This window comes from Schistocerca piceifrons, chromosome 4, assembly GCF_021461385.2.
Source record: "Schistocerca piceifrons isolate TAMUIC-IGC-003096 chromosome 4, iqSchPice1.1, whole genome shotgun sequence".
Lineage (NCBI taxonomy): Eukaryota > Metazoa > Arthropoda > Insecta > Orthoptera > Acrididae > Schistocerca > Schistocerca piceifrons.
In genome coordinates this window covers 480,443,582-480,463,131 of record NC_060141.1, presented here as the reverse complement: position 1 = coordinate 480,463,131, position 19,550 = coordinate 480,443,582, and the positions used below count along the sequence as shown (strand labels likewise).

The 19,550-nt window shown below is 38.8% G+C and overlaps 1 protein-coding gene across 1 annotated transcript in view; it reads right to left on the bottom strand.

The window, feature by feature from the left end:
• The window catches only part of LOC124795929 (spondin-2-like), a 259,765-nt gene extending 256,168 nt beyond the window's left edge, over positions 1–3,597 (bottom strand). Inside the window, exon 1 of the mRNA XM_047260010.1 lies at positions 3,563–3,597. Within this exon, the coding sequence (XP_047115966.1) occupies positions 3,563–3,597 (35 nt within the window). The remainder of the gene's footprint in view (positions 1–3,562) is intronic.
• Positions 3,598–19,550: the final 15,953 nt, after the last annotated feature.

The following is a 19,550-nucleotide window of genomic DNA, read 5'->3' as shown; positions in this document are numbered from 1 at the left end:
TGTTCCCTCTGGTTCCTGTGCATATTGCAACTTGTAACGCCGGAAATGCATAACCTATTTCCATCTATTGCACTGCAATTTTTTTCCTTATTTTGTTACCTGAAGATATGACATTTCTGTGTCTTTATATAATGTAGTTGTTTTACTGTTTTTGTGTGTGTATATATATATATATATATGTTGGTTTGTTTTGTGAATATTATTTGTATTTATACGCTGGGTCTGGCCTAGGGAAAACTATGCTATCGAACGAATACATCGAATGGTCGTGTGGAGAACAAAAGTGTTTAGGATCTTTGGTAGTGTTAACTCTCTCGCGTGGAGCGCGGGCAGAGAGTCTGGCGGGGGTAGTGCAGTGGAGCAGGTGTGTTGTGTGACGCTCCCGCGAGTTGCCGCGCTTTCGGGGTTGGGCAGCATGTAATTGCCCTTGACTTGCTATGATAGTTTGTGACACGGTGTCGCGGACGGGAAGCATTAGCTGGCGCACATCAAGAGCCCGTTCCGCCTGGTGACCGTGTCGAGAAGAAGGCGCGAACATCCAGCTTCTGCAACAGCGACGGCCGAAAATGAGTGACCGTCGCCAACTCCTCGATCGACAGCTTCAAACCTTCAATGAACCAACAAGGAAGACTGGAAGCACGTAAAGTTTTAGAACTGTATGGCAGACCTCAGCTTTTCAAACTGTTCAAATCACAAAATTACAGCAACGTAGCATGAACGTTTGTTGCTCATTGTCCCAATTGCATTACCAAGCAGGGTCCCTTCCTGTTCCGGAATGAACCCGAGTGTCGTTGAAATTCAAACGCCAGCACCATTCGATTTCACTGCTTTAATTTCAAAGTTCAGTTAAGGTATTCATAGCTGGCTACAATATTTAGATTACACAAGCACAAATTAAGAGTGCGAGTTTTGTTACCATATTTTGGCTTACCTGTGACTGCAGCTCAGCTTGGTACGTACTAAATTTTACTATTGTTAATTGTTCAGAATCATTTAATTCAAGTTCAAAGTTAAATCTCTTATTTCTAAATTGCGTAGATTCAAGCAGCTTTTGAAATGACTGTTGAGGTAGTCCAAGACTAACCATATCTTACTGATTTTCGATGTGCTTCAGAAACAAAGCTCACTATTAATTTCGGTCACTAAATTAACTTTCATTTTTCCGGTTTTATTAATTCTTCTGCTAAATTAAGTCAGAGTGTAGCGAAATTTATTACTTCTGACAAACTTTCAGTTTTCACACTACACGTGTCAACCTTCAGTTGCCACGCTTCTAGTGCTAATTATGTGTGTAATAACCTCTCTCTTTCAGTTGCTATAGTAATTGTCCTTAGGACTGGCGACCGTAATTTCCCCCAAATCTCAAATATCTAATTAGCGCCAATTAATTGTTAACGTGACGACCGCACATTTACTTTCTTTATTAACTTTACCGCGTTTCAAAATTAATTTCCACCAGTTTCATTTGCATTTTTCCTTTCATTTAGATGTAACCCTTTCCTCCCTCTTTACCGACAGATTAACTTCGGTGACGATTGCTTTTTCCAAATTTCCATTAGGTACACGCGGTTTAGTTTTTCACTGTCATTAAGGTCGATGAGTGAGGGGGAGGTTACAAACTTACCCGTCTTTCCCTATAGCTTCCCTATTCTTCCTGACTAATCTCTTAAGCTCCAGCGTACTCTTCATCACTACTAAATTGTAATCTGAATTTTTACCTGTTCCTGGGTACACCTTACAACCCAATATCTAATTTCGGAATCTTTTCTCGACCGTAATGTAATCTAACTGAAATATTCCCGTACCTCCCGGCCTTTTCCAAGTATAGCTTCTCCTCTTGTGATTCTTGAACAGAATATTCGCTATTATTAGCATAATTTTTTTTTGCAGGACGTAATTAGTTCAAATGGTTCAAATGGCTCTGAGCACTATGGGACTTAACATCTTAGGTCATCAGTCCCCTAGAACTTAGAACTACTTTAACCTAACTAACCTAAGGACAACACACACCTGCATGCCCGAGGCAGGATTCGAACCTGTGACCGTAGCAGTCCCGCGGTTCCGGACTGCAGCGCCTAGAACCGCACGGCCACCGCGGCCGGAAGGCAATTAGTTTTTCTCTTTACTCATACGTAGTATCAATCCCATTTCGTAAATTACACGATCAGTATCGCCATATACTCTCCATCTCTCTTCATCATTGGTTGTGACGTCGGCCTAGTTTTGCTGGCGTTGGTTGGAGTTGATGCTGATGAGGGCAGCGCTATCATTGAACTCTTCGCAATAATTCTCTCTCTGCGCTACCTTCAAATTCATATCGAGTGTTAGAGCCGTTATATCATTTTCTGCTGCGGTTGACATTATCAGAAATCTTTCTTTCCATTTCACCTCACTGGCTCCCATTATATCTAGAGCGAGACATTTAATTTTCATTTTCAGAATCTTTAGCTTTCCCACCATGTTGAAACTTCGGGCATTCCATGTCTCACTCGTAGTGTAATTCCGTTTCGCTGGTTATTCAGTCTTTTTCACATGATGACAACCTCTTGGCAGACCCCTGGCGGAGATGCGAATGAAGGACTAACTCGTAATTTTTTGGCGCTGAAGGATTCACAATGACACGTTTCAATTATAGCCCATATATTTTATGAATACACACTGTGTTTTTAATCTTGTAGTTTCCACTGACTTTTGCATCCTCGTGCATTTGATCACTGCTGATTATTCCTCCTTTTAGAGGCAGTTTCCCACCCCAAGGCCATGATGACCGGAAAGTCTGTCCGCTCCTCCGTCCAAGACTGTTGGCAGAATCAGGCTGGCTCCTAATACATCTGCATCTACCTCTAAGTGGCTATTATACAATCCACAATTAACTGCCTGCCAGACAGAGTCTTTCGTCGCCATTGTCGATGATTTTGCACCATATTTAAGAAGTGACTGGGTTTGAACCCCGAGCCCAAGTCGTTTTGATTTCTAGTCACAGACGGCACCGCTCCTTCTTCTGCTTAAGTATTTTTTCGTTGTTTTTCTTCAGCAGGTCTGTGCAGATGTCGCACGACGTTCCTCAAATTCCATCGATGAAGTCTTCACTTAGCTTTTTTCTATTTCTTCTTTTTTGTTTTAATTACAGAGGGCGGCCACTCTCTTGATCGAGCACGCTGAATTAGTGTGTCTGCACAAGTCTATTGCGGCTTTCTCTCTGATTTTGTATCTACATATTTTCTTGATCAAATAAATGTTGATTTTTTTTTAAAATATTTGTATGACAAATTTATTCTTTTACTTCTGAGCATCATGGAAAATTCACCGTACTGTCTTTGACAATAACATCCTTCATTAATTTTGCTGTGGCTGTTAATTAATATTGATATCATTATCAGGTCCTTTAGCAATTTCCGTGGCGATTAATTTACGCACTTTACCTCTCCAGTTATGTATATTCTGACTTTTTGTAACTTGGGTCGCATATCGTAATCTCTGAGCTACTCAATATGATTTTGACGTTCCACTATTGCTTTTGTTCCTTCACGTTCTGTTGACATTCAATGTGAAACGAACTTACGACAGCAGGTCTGCTACAGCTCGCATATTACCCATCTCTTTATCTGTTTGAAGGATTTCCAATACTTTTTCAACAAACTTGCTTGTATTCGCAAATATATTCGGATATCATAGTAAGTAGCTGTTCATCTTGCAGGCAGCTTCGCTGGCGCTCTATTGAAGGGCGCCGGGTTCGATTCCCGGCGTGGTTGGGGATTTTCTTCGTCCGAAACTGGATGTATTCCAAAATCACAATTCGCACATTTCTTTTCTGATAGCATTGTCCGTCGGATAACTTTACCTGTGATAAATATTGTATCTAACAGGGAGAGTTATTAAGTGCAGGGGAGTGCACTGCAATGAGTAAATATGGTGTTAAGCCAGTTCTTCACAATATTCTTCCTTCCGGGAGTGCTAATGATGCCAGGTGTGCAGGGAAGTTCGGTGAAGATTGGACGGTAAAAGAGGAGTATTTCGGAAGTAAAGCCGTAAATGTCTTCCTGCGAAAAGACACAGCTCCCGGGTTCGAGTACCGTACCGTCACAATTTTTAATCCGCAAGGAACACCATGTATAAATGATCTGGTGCGTAACGTTGAAAGTTCCATGACACTTTTCGAGGATAGTGCTGTTGTGTACAGAGAATCGCAACGCTAGAAAATTGTAGCGAAATGTAGGAAGATCTTCAGAGGATCGACGATTGATGCAGAGATTGCAGTATAACATAAAATCACGCATTGTGCATAAATAGCCAGAAAAACTTGTATGATTACACGATTGCAGAACAATCACATGAGTCATAAAACACACGGTTCAAAAGAATTAGCGGAACACGTTTATCGAATGTATTTTGATACAGGCGGTCTTATTGCATGGCTTCAGATCTTCGCTTTCATTGTAGGTAACGATCAAATAATTCGCCGTCTACTGACTGTGCTGTGCACTACAGTGTGAAGTGAACCCTCAGAAGGACGTAAACGCCGGTGTACCAGTGTTTTCTAGTTAGGTACACAGATGGCAGTTGACATTTTTGGGCCCTGTATTCAACGAAGCACGTGCAATGTGATACCTTAATGCAGTGCAAGATGCAAAGGCGGTTGGTTTGATCCAAAGTGGATGAATTTACGGTTGCGTTGCTGCAGATGCCAATGCCTCTCCAGGTGTCATCCATAGGTAGTGAACACGCTAATGGGACAAATGTCAGAACACAAGTCGAGTTGGACAAGGTTACCGATGTATTACAACCCCACGTGAAGACCGGTATCTGGCCATCTCTGCGTTGCGGTGTCATACGGATACCATTAGAGCACTGCAAAACGATCTCAGAAAGGCCATTGGAGCGACTGTGTCCGAGCCTACCGTAATGAACAGGTTGCGACAAAGGACCACAAGACCCAACGTCCTGTTCGAGTACCCCGCCTCAAGCAACATCCTGGAGCACGCCTACATTTCTGTTGACCCCTTCTCAAATGGCAGCCTCGTCATTGACGAAATGTGTTATCCACAGACGAGTCCAGACATCCTTTGACGCAAGATGATGGCCATGTTCGTGTGCATAGACCCGTGGTGAGCTGTACCTGCCAGATGTTGTCAAGGACATCGACAGCGGGAAGGCTTCAGTTTTCACAGCCACACAGATCCATGGTTGCTTTAAGCCAGCCAGTACATCTAGCAGAGCCTGTTGGACCATGTGGTGGCTGTTGCATACGGTGGTGGCCTGTATTCCTACTAATGCCAGGGCCTACGTGGCGGCCGTCAGTAGGGATGTTTTGCGAAGCATGGACATTGAAGTAATGGAATGTTGGGCGGCAAGGCCCGGCCCAAACCTCGTTGTGTATATGTGAATCGCACTTGACAGACATGTTCGCGGTCGCCATACACGTTATTGAAGCTCTAAGTCCAATGAAAAGCACCCAGGAGGACGAGATGAACGATTTTTTCCACTTTGTTTTCTACACCTACCGGACATTTCAGTTCTTTTTATGTAAACAGCTGAGGATGTTATGATGACTTACGTACTTTATTTGTGAAAAATAAAGGTATAGTTTGGTTACCTACCTAGTCCTCAAATAATCGTCAGTGGAATATGGAGTCATGTTCCCGTAATCAATATGTCAAAAATCCGCCTCAGTTGCGAAATGTTACTGGTCTTTGCCCAGGTTTCGGCTAGAGTACTGTAGCCTTCTTCAGAAGCATAAAATAAACTAATACATGCCAGAATAAGGCACGACCAAACATAAAAAGCTAAAGTACCGTGGTACCATTTCAAGCTACGTTACTTAGCTGAGGAACAGCCCCGGCTAGCCGACTGCTTTCCACGAAGTACGGCCGGGGCTGTTCCTCAGCTAAGTAACGTAGCTTGACATATTTATAAATTTTTCGGCGTTTTCTGGAATGTTCTATCTTCCATTAATTTCGATATTGGCACGTAGGGTCCTTGATTTGTTATTGTGAACACCTGCAACCTGTTCATATCCTGTCACTCGTGTTTCATAAGCGAAATAGCAATTTGTTCTAACCCTCTGCAAACATCCAGAAGTGGGGTGAGTGATATCTGTTGAATTTTCTTAACAAAGTTTAGAGCTTAAGTATCACTTTCACGTTCAATTTGCGTATTAAATAAGCCGCACACTGTGTTTAAACATCGTATATACTGTAACCTCCCCGTAGAAATAAAAGTCAATGATGATAAAAAAAATGAGCCAAATGTTAACTCCCCACAAAATTAAGGAATAATAATACTCCAAATGTAAACTCCCCACAAAAATTAAGGAATGAAAATTGACCATAAACCAACAACTACATTACTTAAATAGTGAACCAAGACCCAAATGGAACCTCTCAGCAGAAATAATATCTGGTAAATTTTATAAGGACAGCAGCGCTGACCTACGGCCCTGTGAAATAATTAAACCAAAATTCTTACCTCAGTAAAACTGCATCTATATCTGCTCTTATTTTTCGGCATAGCTTCGTGCAACGCTGGCTTATATTTAATTTTGATTCTTTGAGGGAATGCATAGGAAATATTATTTGGCTTGAAATGAATCTTTTTCTTTAAATGAATTACTTTATAAAAAGTTATTATTGGGGCATCATTTTGAACAAATTAATTACAATTAACATACGTTATTAGCTGTGCGCAATGCTGCTTCATTACCTTCTACAATAATATACATATCGTCCACCACATTCCTGACCAGACTCGTGGGCAGAGCACACCGCGGACGCATGCCGACCCGCTACACACTAGCACTGACTGAGTACAACTATCCAACTGTCTACTCCCTCTGCCGACTCGCCACACACTCGCACTGTCGTCTCGCGCGGTGAAGCGCAGACTAGCCACGATAAATAACTCTCTGGTCAGAGATTCTGTCATGCCTCGCCATCGCTGGTAATGAATACATATGAAACGTACGCGTTTCATAACCCTCCACGGAGGGGGGGGGGGGGGGGGCAAAAATTTGGCAGCGATGGTGAGTCATTGGACTTGCCATGAGCAACAAATTTTTTTTAACTAATTAACTTTGCAATTACAGAATATATATAGGTGTAGAACATGAAGTAAATATAGTGCACATGCACTGAGTACAGAACATATCAGGCAAAGACAAAATATATACAATGAGTACAAAACATATTCACAAATGGCAAAAGTGCACACGCACAGTAGTACAGAACATATCAGCAAATCACAAAAAATGTATATGCAATGAGTAGAAAACATGTTAACAAAATGACAAAAGTGCACATGCGCTGTAGTTCAGAACATATCAGCAAATCACAAAATGTATAGGCCATGAATACAAATCATGATAACAAAATGATTTTTAATATGTTACAAGAATTAGGATAGGAAAGGGAAGGATTGCGTCATGGTTGTAGCACTTTAGGTTGCACGCAGCTGCACTGGAAGTCCATATCTTTCTACAGAAGCTCAACACCAAGTGAGGCAATCTAAAGTTCTTTTCCCAGAAGTATTAATCAGCGTAGCCAAGACACTGAAATGCTGTAGTAATATTCCATGTTATCCTTTTGGTAGTACATTAGGTACACCAAACAGTGGGACCATAATAGCATCTCATCGCTCATTGTGGTGCACAGCATGTCGTGTCAACACCACATTCTAGTCTGTTACAGCAACGTAGAATTAGTGCAAAAACCAAATATAGTGCTCCATGATCATGAGGATATACAGGACAAACGGATATTGCAGTAATTCCAGGTAATTAGGTTAGACGGTGAAGGACATTAAGTCACATACTAGTCTTCATTGAGAATTACACTAGTAATGGGTGGCACTCATTGCCCAGTCATTGAACATTTCTGTACCATGTACGTAGTATTACAGAATAACGTTCATGAGTAACTTTACAGAGAACATTGGCACTCATTGCCTAATTACAAACCATCAGAAGTCATTTACAGAGAACATTGGCACTCATTGCCTAATTACAAACCATCAGAAGTGACTTACAGAGAACATTGGCACTCATTGACTAATTACAAACCATCAGAAGTCATTTACAGAGAACATTGGCATTCATTGCCTAATTACAAACCATCAGAAGTCATCATTGAAAATGAGTTAATAAATGGCATAATTAATCTAATTATAGTAAACATTGTCCTCATAGTTCATCTTATTACATTAATCAGTGGCATTCATTTGCCAGTTACAAAGCATTTTTTTGTGCTAGCAATGCATTGCGTTGGGATCGATAATTAATAACAATATTTGCTTTTGAGTTATTGCTGCAAATGAAGATGTGTAACATCATTCGTCATGAATCAGCTGTATCAAGATCATGAAACAAGTAGAGTATATGTAATCACATTCATAAATGACATGGTTTTAATGAACAACTGCTTATAGTACATTAATTTCATGAATAATTTCTCCTGCAAAATATACAAAAATGGATTATTAGACTGAAAGAAGAAACGCATTTTATGCTGAAAAGTAGTGAACTTCGAATTAACAGGTAGTGAAATGTGTATAAAATGTGTTCACTAGCTGTCCTTTCCAAAACCTTCAGTCATCATACTATGCAATACAACACACTGTCAAAACGAACTGCAACAAATACTTAAATAATTACATAGCATAAATACATAACTTCAACAATATCCTCATCTGTAAAGAAAAAACTTCATTATCCATCACTTCATTATCATAACTCCATTATTATCATCACCTGTAAAGAAAAACTTCATTATTCATAACTGCATATTCTTCATCATTATTCATCACCATTCATTATCATCTGCAAAAAAAAAAAAATCACTTCATTATTCATTACACAACTATTCCTTATTTCTAGCATATTTCCTCACTAAAACTAAGATGTGAAGTTCTGTCTGACAGCCTGCATCAATCGCTTCGTATTCTGAAAGAAAAAATTAGTTAAGACTGCTATTCTACGATGTGTATAGTATATTCTTGTTAATGCTTGTTAATTCTGATCCATTTACTCTTCCTCTTAAGGTTTTTGCATCTTCTTTCGTTTATTCCGTAGGTGAAATTCCCATTTCTGTTTAATTTCCCTTACACGTTATTTCTTTCTGAAAATGAACAAAGATTAATGTCTTGCATTTAACTCATATACCCATTAGATAAAAACTGGTTTATAGTAACATAGTTGAGCATACAGCATAGCATGACAGAAAACGTATTATATCAGAAAATATAGACAGTGATGAGAGGCAAAAATGTACCCAGTGTATCACAATGTAGCAGCAAAAAAAAAAAGTAAAGTAGTCACGATGTTGAGATATCATAAGGCAAAAATGTCGAAGTCAACTGGTGTTTGCTATATCTTAACTATTTCATAGTGCATACAAACAAAACAGGAAAACAATCATACATACATAAAAAATGGAAAATGTGCACGGTCTGATGTGTAACGACAAGAAAAGCGACCTGCTAACCTTACCTTGCCGGGCACTTGCCAAGTAAAATACGACAATCATCAGTAAGTATTCATGTGAATGTAATTGCATAAGTGGTCACAAAAATTAGCAAATGGCATTACAGCATGTTAAATCATAAAGTATCTTCATTCAATAAAAGGTTTGATATTCGATATGTGGTGGTTTCCTTTGGTTTTTCTGGTTCTCAAAGTTTCGACGTGTACAACGTTGGGGTGAGGAATGCTGCGAATCCGATATGGACCTGCGTATAGAAGTTCAAATTTACTGCACCTACCTTTTATTTTGTTGGATAGATAGTGTGTACGTACTAATATCTTCTGTCCAACGTGAAAGTCACGGCGTATACAAACCTGTTTTTGCTGTCTTCTCCGGCGCTCTGCGGCACGTTTGATGTTGTTCAGCGCAATGTCAATTATTTCATGGTATCGTAGTCGACGAGATGTAGGGAAGTTTACTAATTCTTTAATTTTGTTATGTGGTTCAACATTTTTCAGTATAACAGACGGAGATAGCATAGTGGATTGATTTGGTATGGAATTAATTACATCCTGGAATGAGAGTATGTGTGTGTCCCAATCAATATGTCTTTTATGGCAGTATATTCTACACAGTTTACCAATTTCTTTCATTAATCGTTCACAAGGGTTCGAAGAAGCATGGTACCTGGATATATAGATCGAAGAAATGTTTCTAGCTCGTAACATACGTGTCCACATAGCAGATCGAAACTGTGATCCATTGTCAGAAATTACTTTCAACACATGCCCTACATGAAATAGAAAATGTTTTACAAATGCTTTCGAAACAGTTTTAGCAGTAGCTTTGCGTAACGGAGTGAAGGTAACAAATTTTGAAGTGAGTTCAACAGCGACAAAGATGTAGCAAAAACCTCTATTAGTTCTGGGAATCGGACCAAAAATGTCTACAGCGGAGAGATGTCTCAATTTAACAGGTACAATGGGATGTAATGGAGGAATATGTGAAGTCGTATCTGATTTAGCTTTCTGGCAGATTTTACATGACGCTAAAACTCGTCGAATACGTTTCTCCATGTTGGTAAAATAACAGTTCTGTCTCAGTATAAGAAAACATTTTGTAGCTCCGTAATGTGCGTAACTTAAATGAGTATACCAGATTAATTTGTTAACAAGTTCATCAGGAATGCATAATAACCAATTATTGCTGTCACGATGAGAACGGCGAAACAGAATATTATTGCGTACAGTGTAATGGTTTCTAATCGTAACATTATTCCTATCTTGCCAAAGGTGTTTAATCTCTTTGCATACGTTGTCTTTATTTTGCTCTTGTGCTATGTCCTGCAATGACGACGAAATAAAATTTTCAAATGCAACTTGTTAAATGTATATGACGCTGAAATTTGCTTTGCAGAAGTTGATTGCGATGTCTTGGTGATTGTTGCCGAGAGAACGAGATAGTGCGTCTGCTACAACATTTTGTGTGCCGGGAATGTGAACAATTGTAAAATTAAATTCGTGCAAATAAAGTTTCCACCTACTTAATCTGTCGTGTGTAAATTTAGCCGAAAGTAAAAAATTGTATCGCTCTGTAGTCTGTGTAAACGGTAGTATGTCTTCCATAAAGAAAATGCCGAAATCTCGTAAAAGCCCAAACAACACATAATGTTTCAATTTCAGCAGGTGACAAAATGCGACTTGCAAATGCGATGTTTTTAATTACTGTAGAGCCATCTTCTTCAATTTCCTGAAAAATATGTATGCCTAAAGCGGTGTTAGAACTGTCGGTAGCAATGGAAAAATTTCTAGTAAGATCTGGGTGCGATAAAAGTGATGCATTCAACAAAGCATGTTTCAGGTTCATAAATTCAGAATGTGCTTGCTTATCCCAGGACCAAATAGTGTTTTTACCTGTCAATTGACATAATCTGGGGGTGTCTAAAGCAGAGTAATGAATAAATTTACGAAAAAAGTTAATTAAACCCAAAAAGCTGCGTAGTTGTTTCTTCGTCGTAGGAACAGTAATGTCACGTAAAGCTTGAAGTTTTTCCGGGTCAAGCGCAATGCCTTCTGCTGAAATTACATGTCCACGAAATTTTATAGAAGTTTTGCCAAAGTGCGATTTATTGAGATTAACTGTGAGTCCTTGTGCATGAAAAGTTTGCGACAGTCGTTCGAGAATCAGATTGTGTTCAGTCCAGTTAGCTTCTGCAATAAGAATGTCGTCTACGTACGTTGTGATTCTGTCTAAGTTCTGTCGGAAGTATTGTGTTCAAACCGCGAATAAAAGCTGCTGAATAAATAGTTAAACCGAATGGTAATTTACAAAATTGATAACAGTCGCCAAAACAGAGGAATGCCGTGTACTTCCTGCAGTTCGGATGGAGCTGAATTTGCCAAAATCCCGATTTCAGATCTAATGTAGAATAAATAGCAGTACCGTGAAATTTCTGTAGTAGTTCCTCTAGTGTCTGTGGTCGATCTGTTTCATTAATAATTATGTCATTGATGTGACGTGAATCAAGCACGAGGCGAAGTGACCCATCCTTTTTCTTAACAATATGGAGCGGGTTTATGTACGAACTAACTGCCGATTCAATAATTCCTTGGTCAAGCATAGCTTGCAATTCTTTCTTAACTTGTTCTCTATGAATATATGGAATGGGATAATGCTTGGCTTTAAATGTGTCGTGCTGTTTAACTTCAATTCATACATAAAACCGGACATAGTACCAGGAATGTTGTCAAAAACTGGAGCTTGCTGTAAAAGAATTTTGTGTAGTTGCGTACGTTCGTTGTCTGTATTTGCACTGCTCTGTTTAACTTTATCAGAAATCGTCTGTATTACGTCATAGTCGGCTTCGTCTGGAGTATTATAGTTGTGTACGTACGTATCTGTGAACAATGTGGAATTACAGTCTATGCTACGTGATACGGAAATGACCTCTGTACAATTAATTGTTTGTTCTTCCGCAGATAAAGAGTGCTGAAATTCTAAAGCCAGTTGTACATTTTCATCCTTTAACATTAAATAGGAATTTTGAAAATCAATAATTGCGTCGTGTTGTACCAGAAAATTCGTACCTAAAATAACGTCTGTTGTCAATAAAGGAACAATCCATAAATTTGAGTGAAATGTGTGACCTGCAATGCAAAATGATAAATGTGTGTGTAATTTAACGTCGACTCCTTTACTCGATACTGCTCCTTTCACTTTCGTTTTGCCTAATCGTAATGTAGGATAGGTATTCTCTTTGTTACACTCATTGAAAGTTTCTTCATTTATTACTGACATAGGTGATCCGGAATCGATTACTGCTGAAAATTTCGATGAACCAATTTTAATTTCTATGACAGGATGTGAAATGGTTTTTTGAACAATTGGTCTTTCCTGCAAAAGAGTGTGTCTGATGTCGTCAAAAGTAATCTCTAGTAGCTGTAGATGTAGAAAGTATGCAGCAGACTATAAAATAAATAAAAAAATATATTGTTATTTAAATATTAATTATTCTATCTGTATGATGGTGATTGTGATTTCAATTGTATTTGCTTATCTGGAACGTGGACGTTTAATTATTCGGTATCAGACGCTTGACAATGGCTTTTTCGTAAAGGCAATGTTACTCATAGTTGACCGTGAAATAAAACTGAATAATCGGACTTCGTAATTAAATCGTTTCCAAAGACTGCTGCGGTAGGTGCGGACTCATAATCTAAATCTCAATATTACAATAATTTGCCAGCCATGCCAATACGTCGTACAGAGGTGATTGTCCACTAAACATAAAAAAGTTACACAGTTAGTTAAATCAGATATATTCAATGAATAAACCTACAGTTCATAATCCTACTTACTTTTATAAATATAAATTCTTTACAGAATCGAGTGCCTAGTGTGGTTGCAACTCGCAGTATTCCTCTATAACATGAAATATGGCGGTGTGCCAGACAATAAAATAAAATACGTGCTTCTCGCACCACTTCAACCAGAGCTCTCTCTTTCTTAATCAAACATAAGAGTAACGTAATTGTGCTTTTGTTTTATCAGCGACACAGCGCTACAGTTGTGTGCCATAGGCTTTATTTATTTGTCACTGGTCATTTATTTAATTAGTATTTCGCGTTTCCGCGGAAACTCACGCTCGGCATGCAAATGTGCCTTTATATTGCCCCCTGAATTGCGAGGCGAAAGGACACACCTGCAGGCGAGCAATTCACCTAAAGGCACAAGAAAATCTAAGTTATCTACAACTATTTACATGACTTACATTACACATTATACACATTATATACAAAATTTGAATGACGCGGGTGCGCCGTAAAAGTTCTTATGTTGGCAGATAGAGTGCACGCATGCGCAGAAGCGTCTGTGTAACTGCGGCACTGCCGTTATATCGTACAGTTAGATCACGCGGCACAGTATTGCAGATCATATTGTTCGTGTGCGCGCGTTTTTCAGTCGTTGCACAAAGAAAATATTCAACCAAGATTACATATGAAGACTACATTCTATGACATACATTCTATGACAGGTAACTTAGTTTTAAATTTACAATATTTGTTATAACACAATACAACTTAGATTGTTGAATGTTCTTAGTTACATAGTATTGTTTTGAAATACTTCAAAGAAAAATGTCCGTACTTTTCAGGTGCGTTGACCTATACACATCGTGTCGTTATTACAGTTCATATTCCTCCGCTGCACAATAATTTTTTACAGGTTAGTATCGTCGTGGTAAAGTTTTTTGATCACAGTAACATCATTGTATAACAACGTGATTAATACATAAGCGTGTCCATTTCCCATTTCCATTATAGTCGTAGTGATGCAGTTGGTTGTGACTAAAAGCATTGCTTATTACAGATCAGACGTGACCCGTCGAGTAATTGGTCCACGTGTAGTTCGTTTTTTACATTCCGTGGAAGCTTGGTTGCAGAACCTCGGACGGCACATAGCTGGCGTCGATCCTTGGACAGTCCAGGTAAGAGTGTCCGTCACATTTCGAGAACATTTCATTCCCTGAAGTTCCAACCAAAATTCTTCCACCCGTCGTGTTGTTTTCTGGACAGGCACTTTGTGTCCATTTAATCCAGTTAATATCTTGAAGTTAGGTACTGTAGTAATGTCACTAGACGATGCACGAATTATGCACTTCACATTTTCAGTTTTTTTGCTGAATATAGCTCACCTAAATGTTCATAGTTATTAATCAAAGAAATCGTTCATCGCGTTTACATAGGTACGATGCATAATGAGTGGCATTAACCGTTTCCTTCACATAGGTTTCTGCGTAGTTGCAGAGTTAGTAATGTTCGTTAATGTCCGTGAACAGAGGTTCAATATGCAATGTCTTTTTGGCACTCGTTTTGTTCAAATTTTTACATAATAACAGTTACATGCAACCCAATCATGAAATTCTTTATTAATATTTTGGAAATGAGCTGTGGCATCTGATTGTAAGATGTCAGTCAGGTGTTGTTCAACATTGTCAAATTTATTCTGTACGTCAGTAATTCGTTTTTCAAGGTTGTCATGTACTGAAGGATATGTTTGAATTTGTTCAGTAAGAACTTCACACGTGACATTAAGGTTTTTTACTTGTGTCTGTAAAAGTGCTACGTCAGTTGTAGTCTTTTCTTGTCTCGTATTAAGCTGGGAAAATTTAGTACTGAGTTCAGTCATCTGTTTGGTCAGTGTGGCGTCTATAAGTTCCACACGTTTACACAAAGTGTCATTACCTATCTTGATTGCTATGAGATCAGATTTGATTTCGTCATTTTGTGTTTTTAACTGTTCATTTTGTGTCTCTAATTGTGCCTTTAAGGTTGCCATGTTTTCGGCGTTCTGTTTCCTTATGGTTGCCATATTTTCTGCGTTTTGTTTCATTAGCATTTGTAACATGTCGGCAATGTTTACCGTTTGCAAGGTCTCTGCCCCCGCCGCGTCATTAGACGTGACGTCATGCATTAACATGGGCTCTGATTGAGATTTTGAAATTTTTGTAGTGGACGGCCTATTGTCAAAATTTTCGTCAACACTTGCGTCAATGTTTGATGAATCGTCACTACCGGTTGCTGTCGTAAAGTCATTTTCTAACACTTGTCTCACGTCCGAGTCGGATTGCGTCTGAATAGTACGTCCTTGCTGTTCCATTTTTGCGTATTGTTTTCTAGTTATTACCATGCCACACGTGATATATGTTTCAAGAAAATTTTTGACACTGATTTTAAAATAAAATGTAGTTGAGCATGAATCGCTCGTAGCAACAATGGCTGTCTGTTAATTTAAAAATATAAACTGAATTTGAGATTATTGATAATGGCTGCTGGCCATGTTACATGATATCGTACAGAAGTCGGCCATATTGTACACTCGTGTATTGGTATTGTTGCATACGTTATTGTTTAGGGAAAAGTACTGAGAATGAAATTTATCACTGAAACTGTTATGCGGAAAAGAAACACTACAGAATTTACTGAAAAGCTAATACACTGAATTATACGTCTGGTCAAGCCTGCTAATGCAAAGATGCTGCATCTTACCTTATTTTGCTGGAAGCTTCTTTGCGTCTTCCGGCAAAATTTCAGAATTGGAAAATATCTTCAGATTTTGTTATCTCTCATACATTGACGTCCAGGTCCAGAAAGTTGTTTTTTTACATGAAACAAAGAGAACAATGTAACAAATGACAAAATAACAAGTCCTGTCACGGTCGCCAATATAAAATAAATAAAATAAATAAAAATTATATTGTTATTTAAATATTAATTATTCTATCTGTATGATGGTGATTGTGATTTCAATTGTATTTGCTTATCTGGAACGTGGACGTTTAATTATTCGGTATCAGACGCTTGACAATGGCTTTTTCGTAAAGGCAATGTTACTCGTAGTTGACCGTGAAATAAAACTGAATAATCGGACTTCGTAATTAAATCGTTTCCAAAGACTGGTGCGGTAGGTGCGGACTCATAATCTAAATCTCAATATTACAATAATTTGCCAGTCATGCCAATACGTCGTACAGAGGTGATTGTCTACTAAACATAAAAAAGTTACACAGTTAGTTAAATCAGATATATTCAATGAATAAACCTACAGTTCATAATCCTACTTACTTTTATAAATATAAATTCTTTACAGAATCGAGTGCCTAGTGTGGTTGCAACTCTCAGTATTCCTCTATAACATGAAATATGGCGGTGTGCCAGACAATAAAATAAAATACGTGCTTCTCGCACCACTTCAACCAGAGCTCTCTCTTTCTTAATCAAACATAAGAGTAACGTAATTGTGCTTTTGTTTTATCAGCGACACAGCGCTGCAGTTGTGTGCCATAGGCTTTATTTATTTGTCACTGGTCATTTATTTAATTAGTATTTCGCGTTTCCGCGGAAACTCACGCTCGGCATGCAAATGTGCCTTTATAAGACCTCAGCAGTTACTGTGGCTAGGACAGTTGCAAAGTCTAAGAGAAAGAAGAAGGTTCTGCTGTTAGGTAGTTCTCATGGTAGAGGTGTAGGCCAGCAGTTGCAGGAAGTTTTGGGGAGTGAGTACCAGGTCACCAGCATTGTGAAGCCTAATGCAGCATTGGCTCAGGTGACTTAACATAGGGGGGTTATGTAGGGATTTTACTAAAGAGGATCAGGTAGTGATTGTGGGTGGGGCTGGTAATAGTATTGATAGGGATGGGGAGTATGACACAGATGGTGATCTGGAAAAGATATCCACTCAGACTGGCAACACGAATGTGCATTTCATGGAACTGTTTCAGCGTCACGATCGGCCTCATCTTAATACAGCCGTCAGGCGTAATAACATGAGACTTGGGGGTGCGCTGATGACAGAAGGCATGAGTCACATTTCAGTGGTGTCGGTGGAGTCTATCAGTAGGACGGGTTTCACTAGACATGGCCTGCACCTCAACAGGTATGGGAAAGGGAGGTTGGCAAAACTTATAGGTGACAGCATAGGTGGGGGTGGTGGGATCACTCATGGGAAAATTCCGGTAGTTGTGGGTGTTAGAGCTGTACCTTTTTTAGATTGAAGTCCGCTGATAGGTATTCCTGCTTAAGGGAAGTCTCTCTAACAAAGAAACCACTTTCTACAAAGCTTGGGTATCCGATTAATGAGGGAATTAGTATATTTCATCAAAATATACAAGGTATTAGAGATAAAGTTAGTGAACTGCTTATAGATGTTGACTCTGAAATTATTGGTATATCTGAACACTTCTTAAATAAGGAGATAATTCAGAGGCTTCCTTTACCAGGATACAGGTTGGCTGACAGCTTTTCTAGGAGCTCTTTGCGGTGTGGGGGAGTAGCCATGTATGTGAAAAACGGTATCCCATTTGAGTCGATGTTTCAAAGTACTGCACTGAAAAGGTGTTTGAATGTTGTGCAGGTGTGGTTAAATTTAACGGAGCTAAACTTCTTACTCTTGTTATTTATAGATCCCCAGACTCCGATTTCACAACATTTTTGCTAAAGCTAGAGGAGGTTCTTGGTTCACTTTATAGGAAATACAAAAAGTTAGTTATATGTGGTTACTTCAATATTAATTGTATAAGTGGTTGTGCAAGGAAAAGAATGCTGGTAGACCTCCTTAATTCATATAATCTTATGCAAACCGTATTCTTTCCAACGAGAGTGCAAGGGAACAGTAGAACAACCATAGACAATATTTTAGTTCATTTGTCATTATTAGAAGGGCATTCTGTTAGCAAAAAGGTGAATGGCCTTTCAGATCATGATGCACAAATTTTAAGTCTAAAAGATTTTTGTGCTGCAACACATGTTAAAATAGTTACCAACTTTTTAGGAAAGCTGATCCAGTTGCTGTACAGACTTTTGTAAACCTTATCAAGGAACAAGAGTGGCAAGATGTTTATAGCACTGATACAGTAGACGATAAATATAATGCTTTCCTCAAGACTTTTCTCGTGCTCTTTGAAAGTTGCTTTCCGTTAGAACGTTCAAAACAGGGTACTAGCACAAACAGGCAGCCTGGGTGGCTGACTAAAGGGATAAGAATATCTTGTAGAACAAAGTGGCAATTATATCAAAACGTTAGAAACAGTCAAAATCTAAATGCAGCAGCCCATTACAAACAGTATTGTAAGGTGCTTAAAAAAGTTATTAGGAAGGCAAAAAGTATGTGGTATGCAGATAGAATAGCTAAGTCGCAGGATAAAATTAAAACCATATGGTCAGTCGTAAAGGAAGTGGCTGGTCTGCAGAGACAGGTCGAGAATATAGAATCAGTGCGTAGTGGGGATGTCCGTGTTACTGATAAGTCGCATAGATGTACAGTACTTAATAATCACTTTCTGAATATAGCAGGTGAACTAAATAGAAACCTAGTCCCAACAGGGAATCATATAGCGCTCTTAGAAAAAAGTGTTCCGAGACTGTTACCTGAAATGCTCCTCCATGATACTGACAAGAGGGAGATTGAGTTAATAATTAAATCACTAAAGACCAAGAACTCTCATGGATATGACGGGGTATCTAGCAGAATACTGAAGTATTGTTCCACGTATGTTAGCTCAGTACTTAGCCATATCTGTAACTTTTCCTTTAGGAGTGGTCGGTTTCCTGACCAATTAAAGTACTCGGTAATGAAGCCACTTTATAAAAAGGGAGACAGGGATAATGTTGACAATTATAGACCTATTTCTATGCCATCGGTGTTTGCTAAAGTTATCGAGAGGGTTGTATACACAAGGTTACTGCAGCATTTAAATTCACATAATTTGCTGTCAAATGTACAGTTTGGTTTTAGAAATGGCTTAACAACTGAAAATGCTATAGTCTCTTTTCTCTGTGAGGTTTTGGACGTATTAAATAAAAGGTTGCGAACGTTAGGTCTTTTCTTTGATTTAACGAAGGCCTTTGACTGTGTTGACCACAAAATATTACTGCAGAAGTTGGAACATTATGGAGTAAGGGGAGTAGCTTACAATTGGTTCGCCTCCTACTTTAAGAACAGAAAGCAGAAGGTAATCCTCCGCAATATTGAGAGTGGTAATGATGTTCAGTCCCAATGGGGCACTGTTAAATGGGGCGTTCCCCAAGGGTCGGTGCTGGG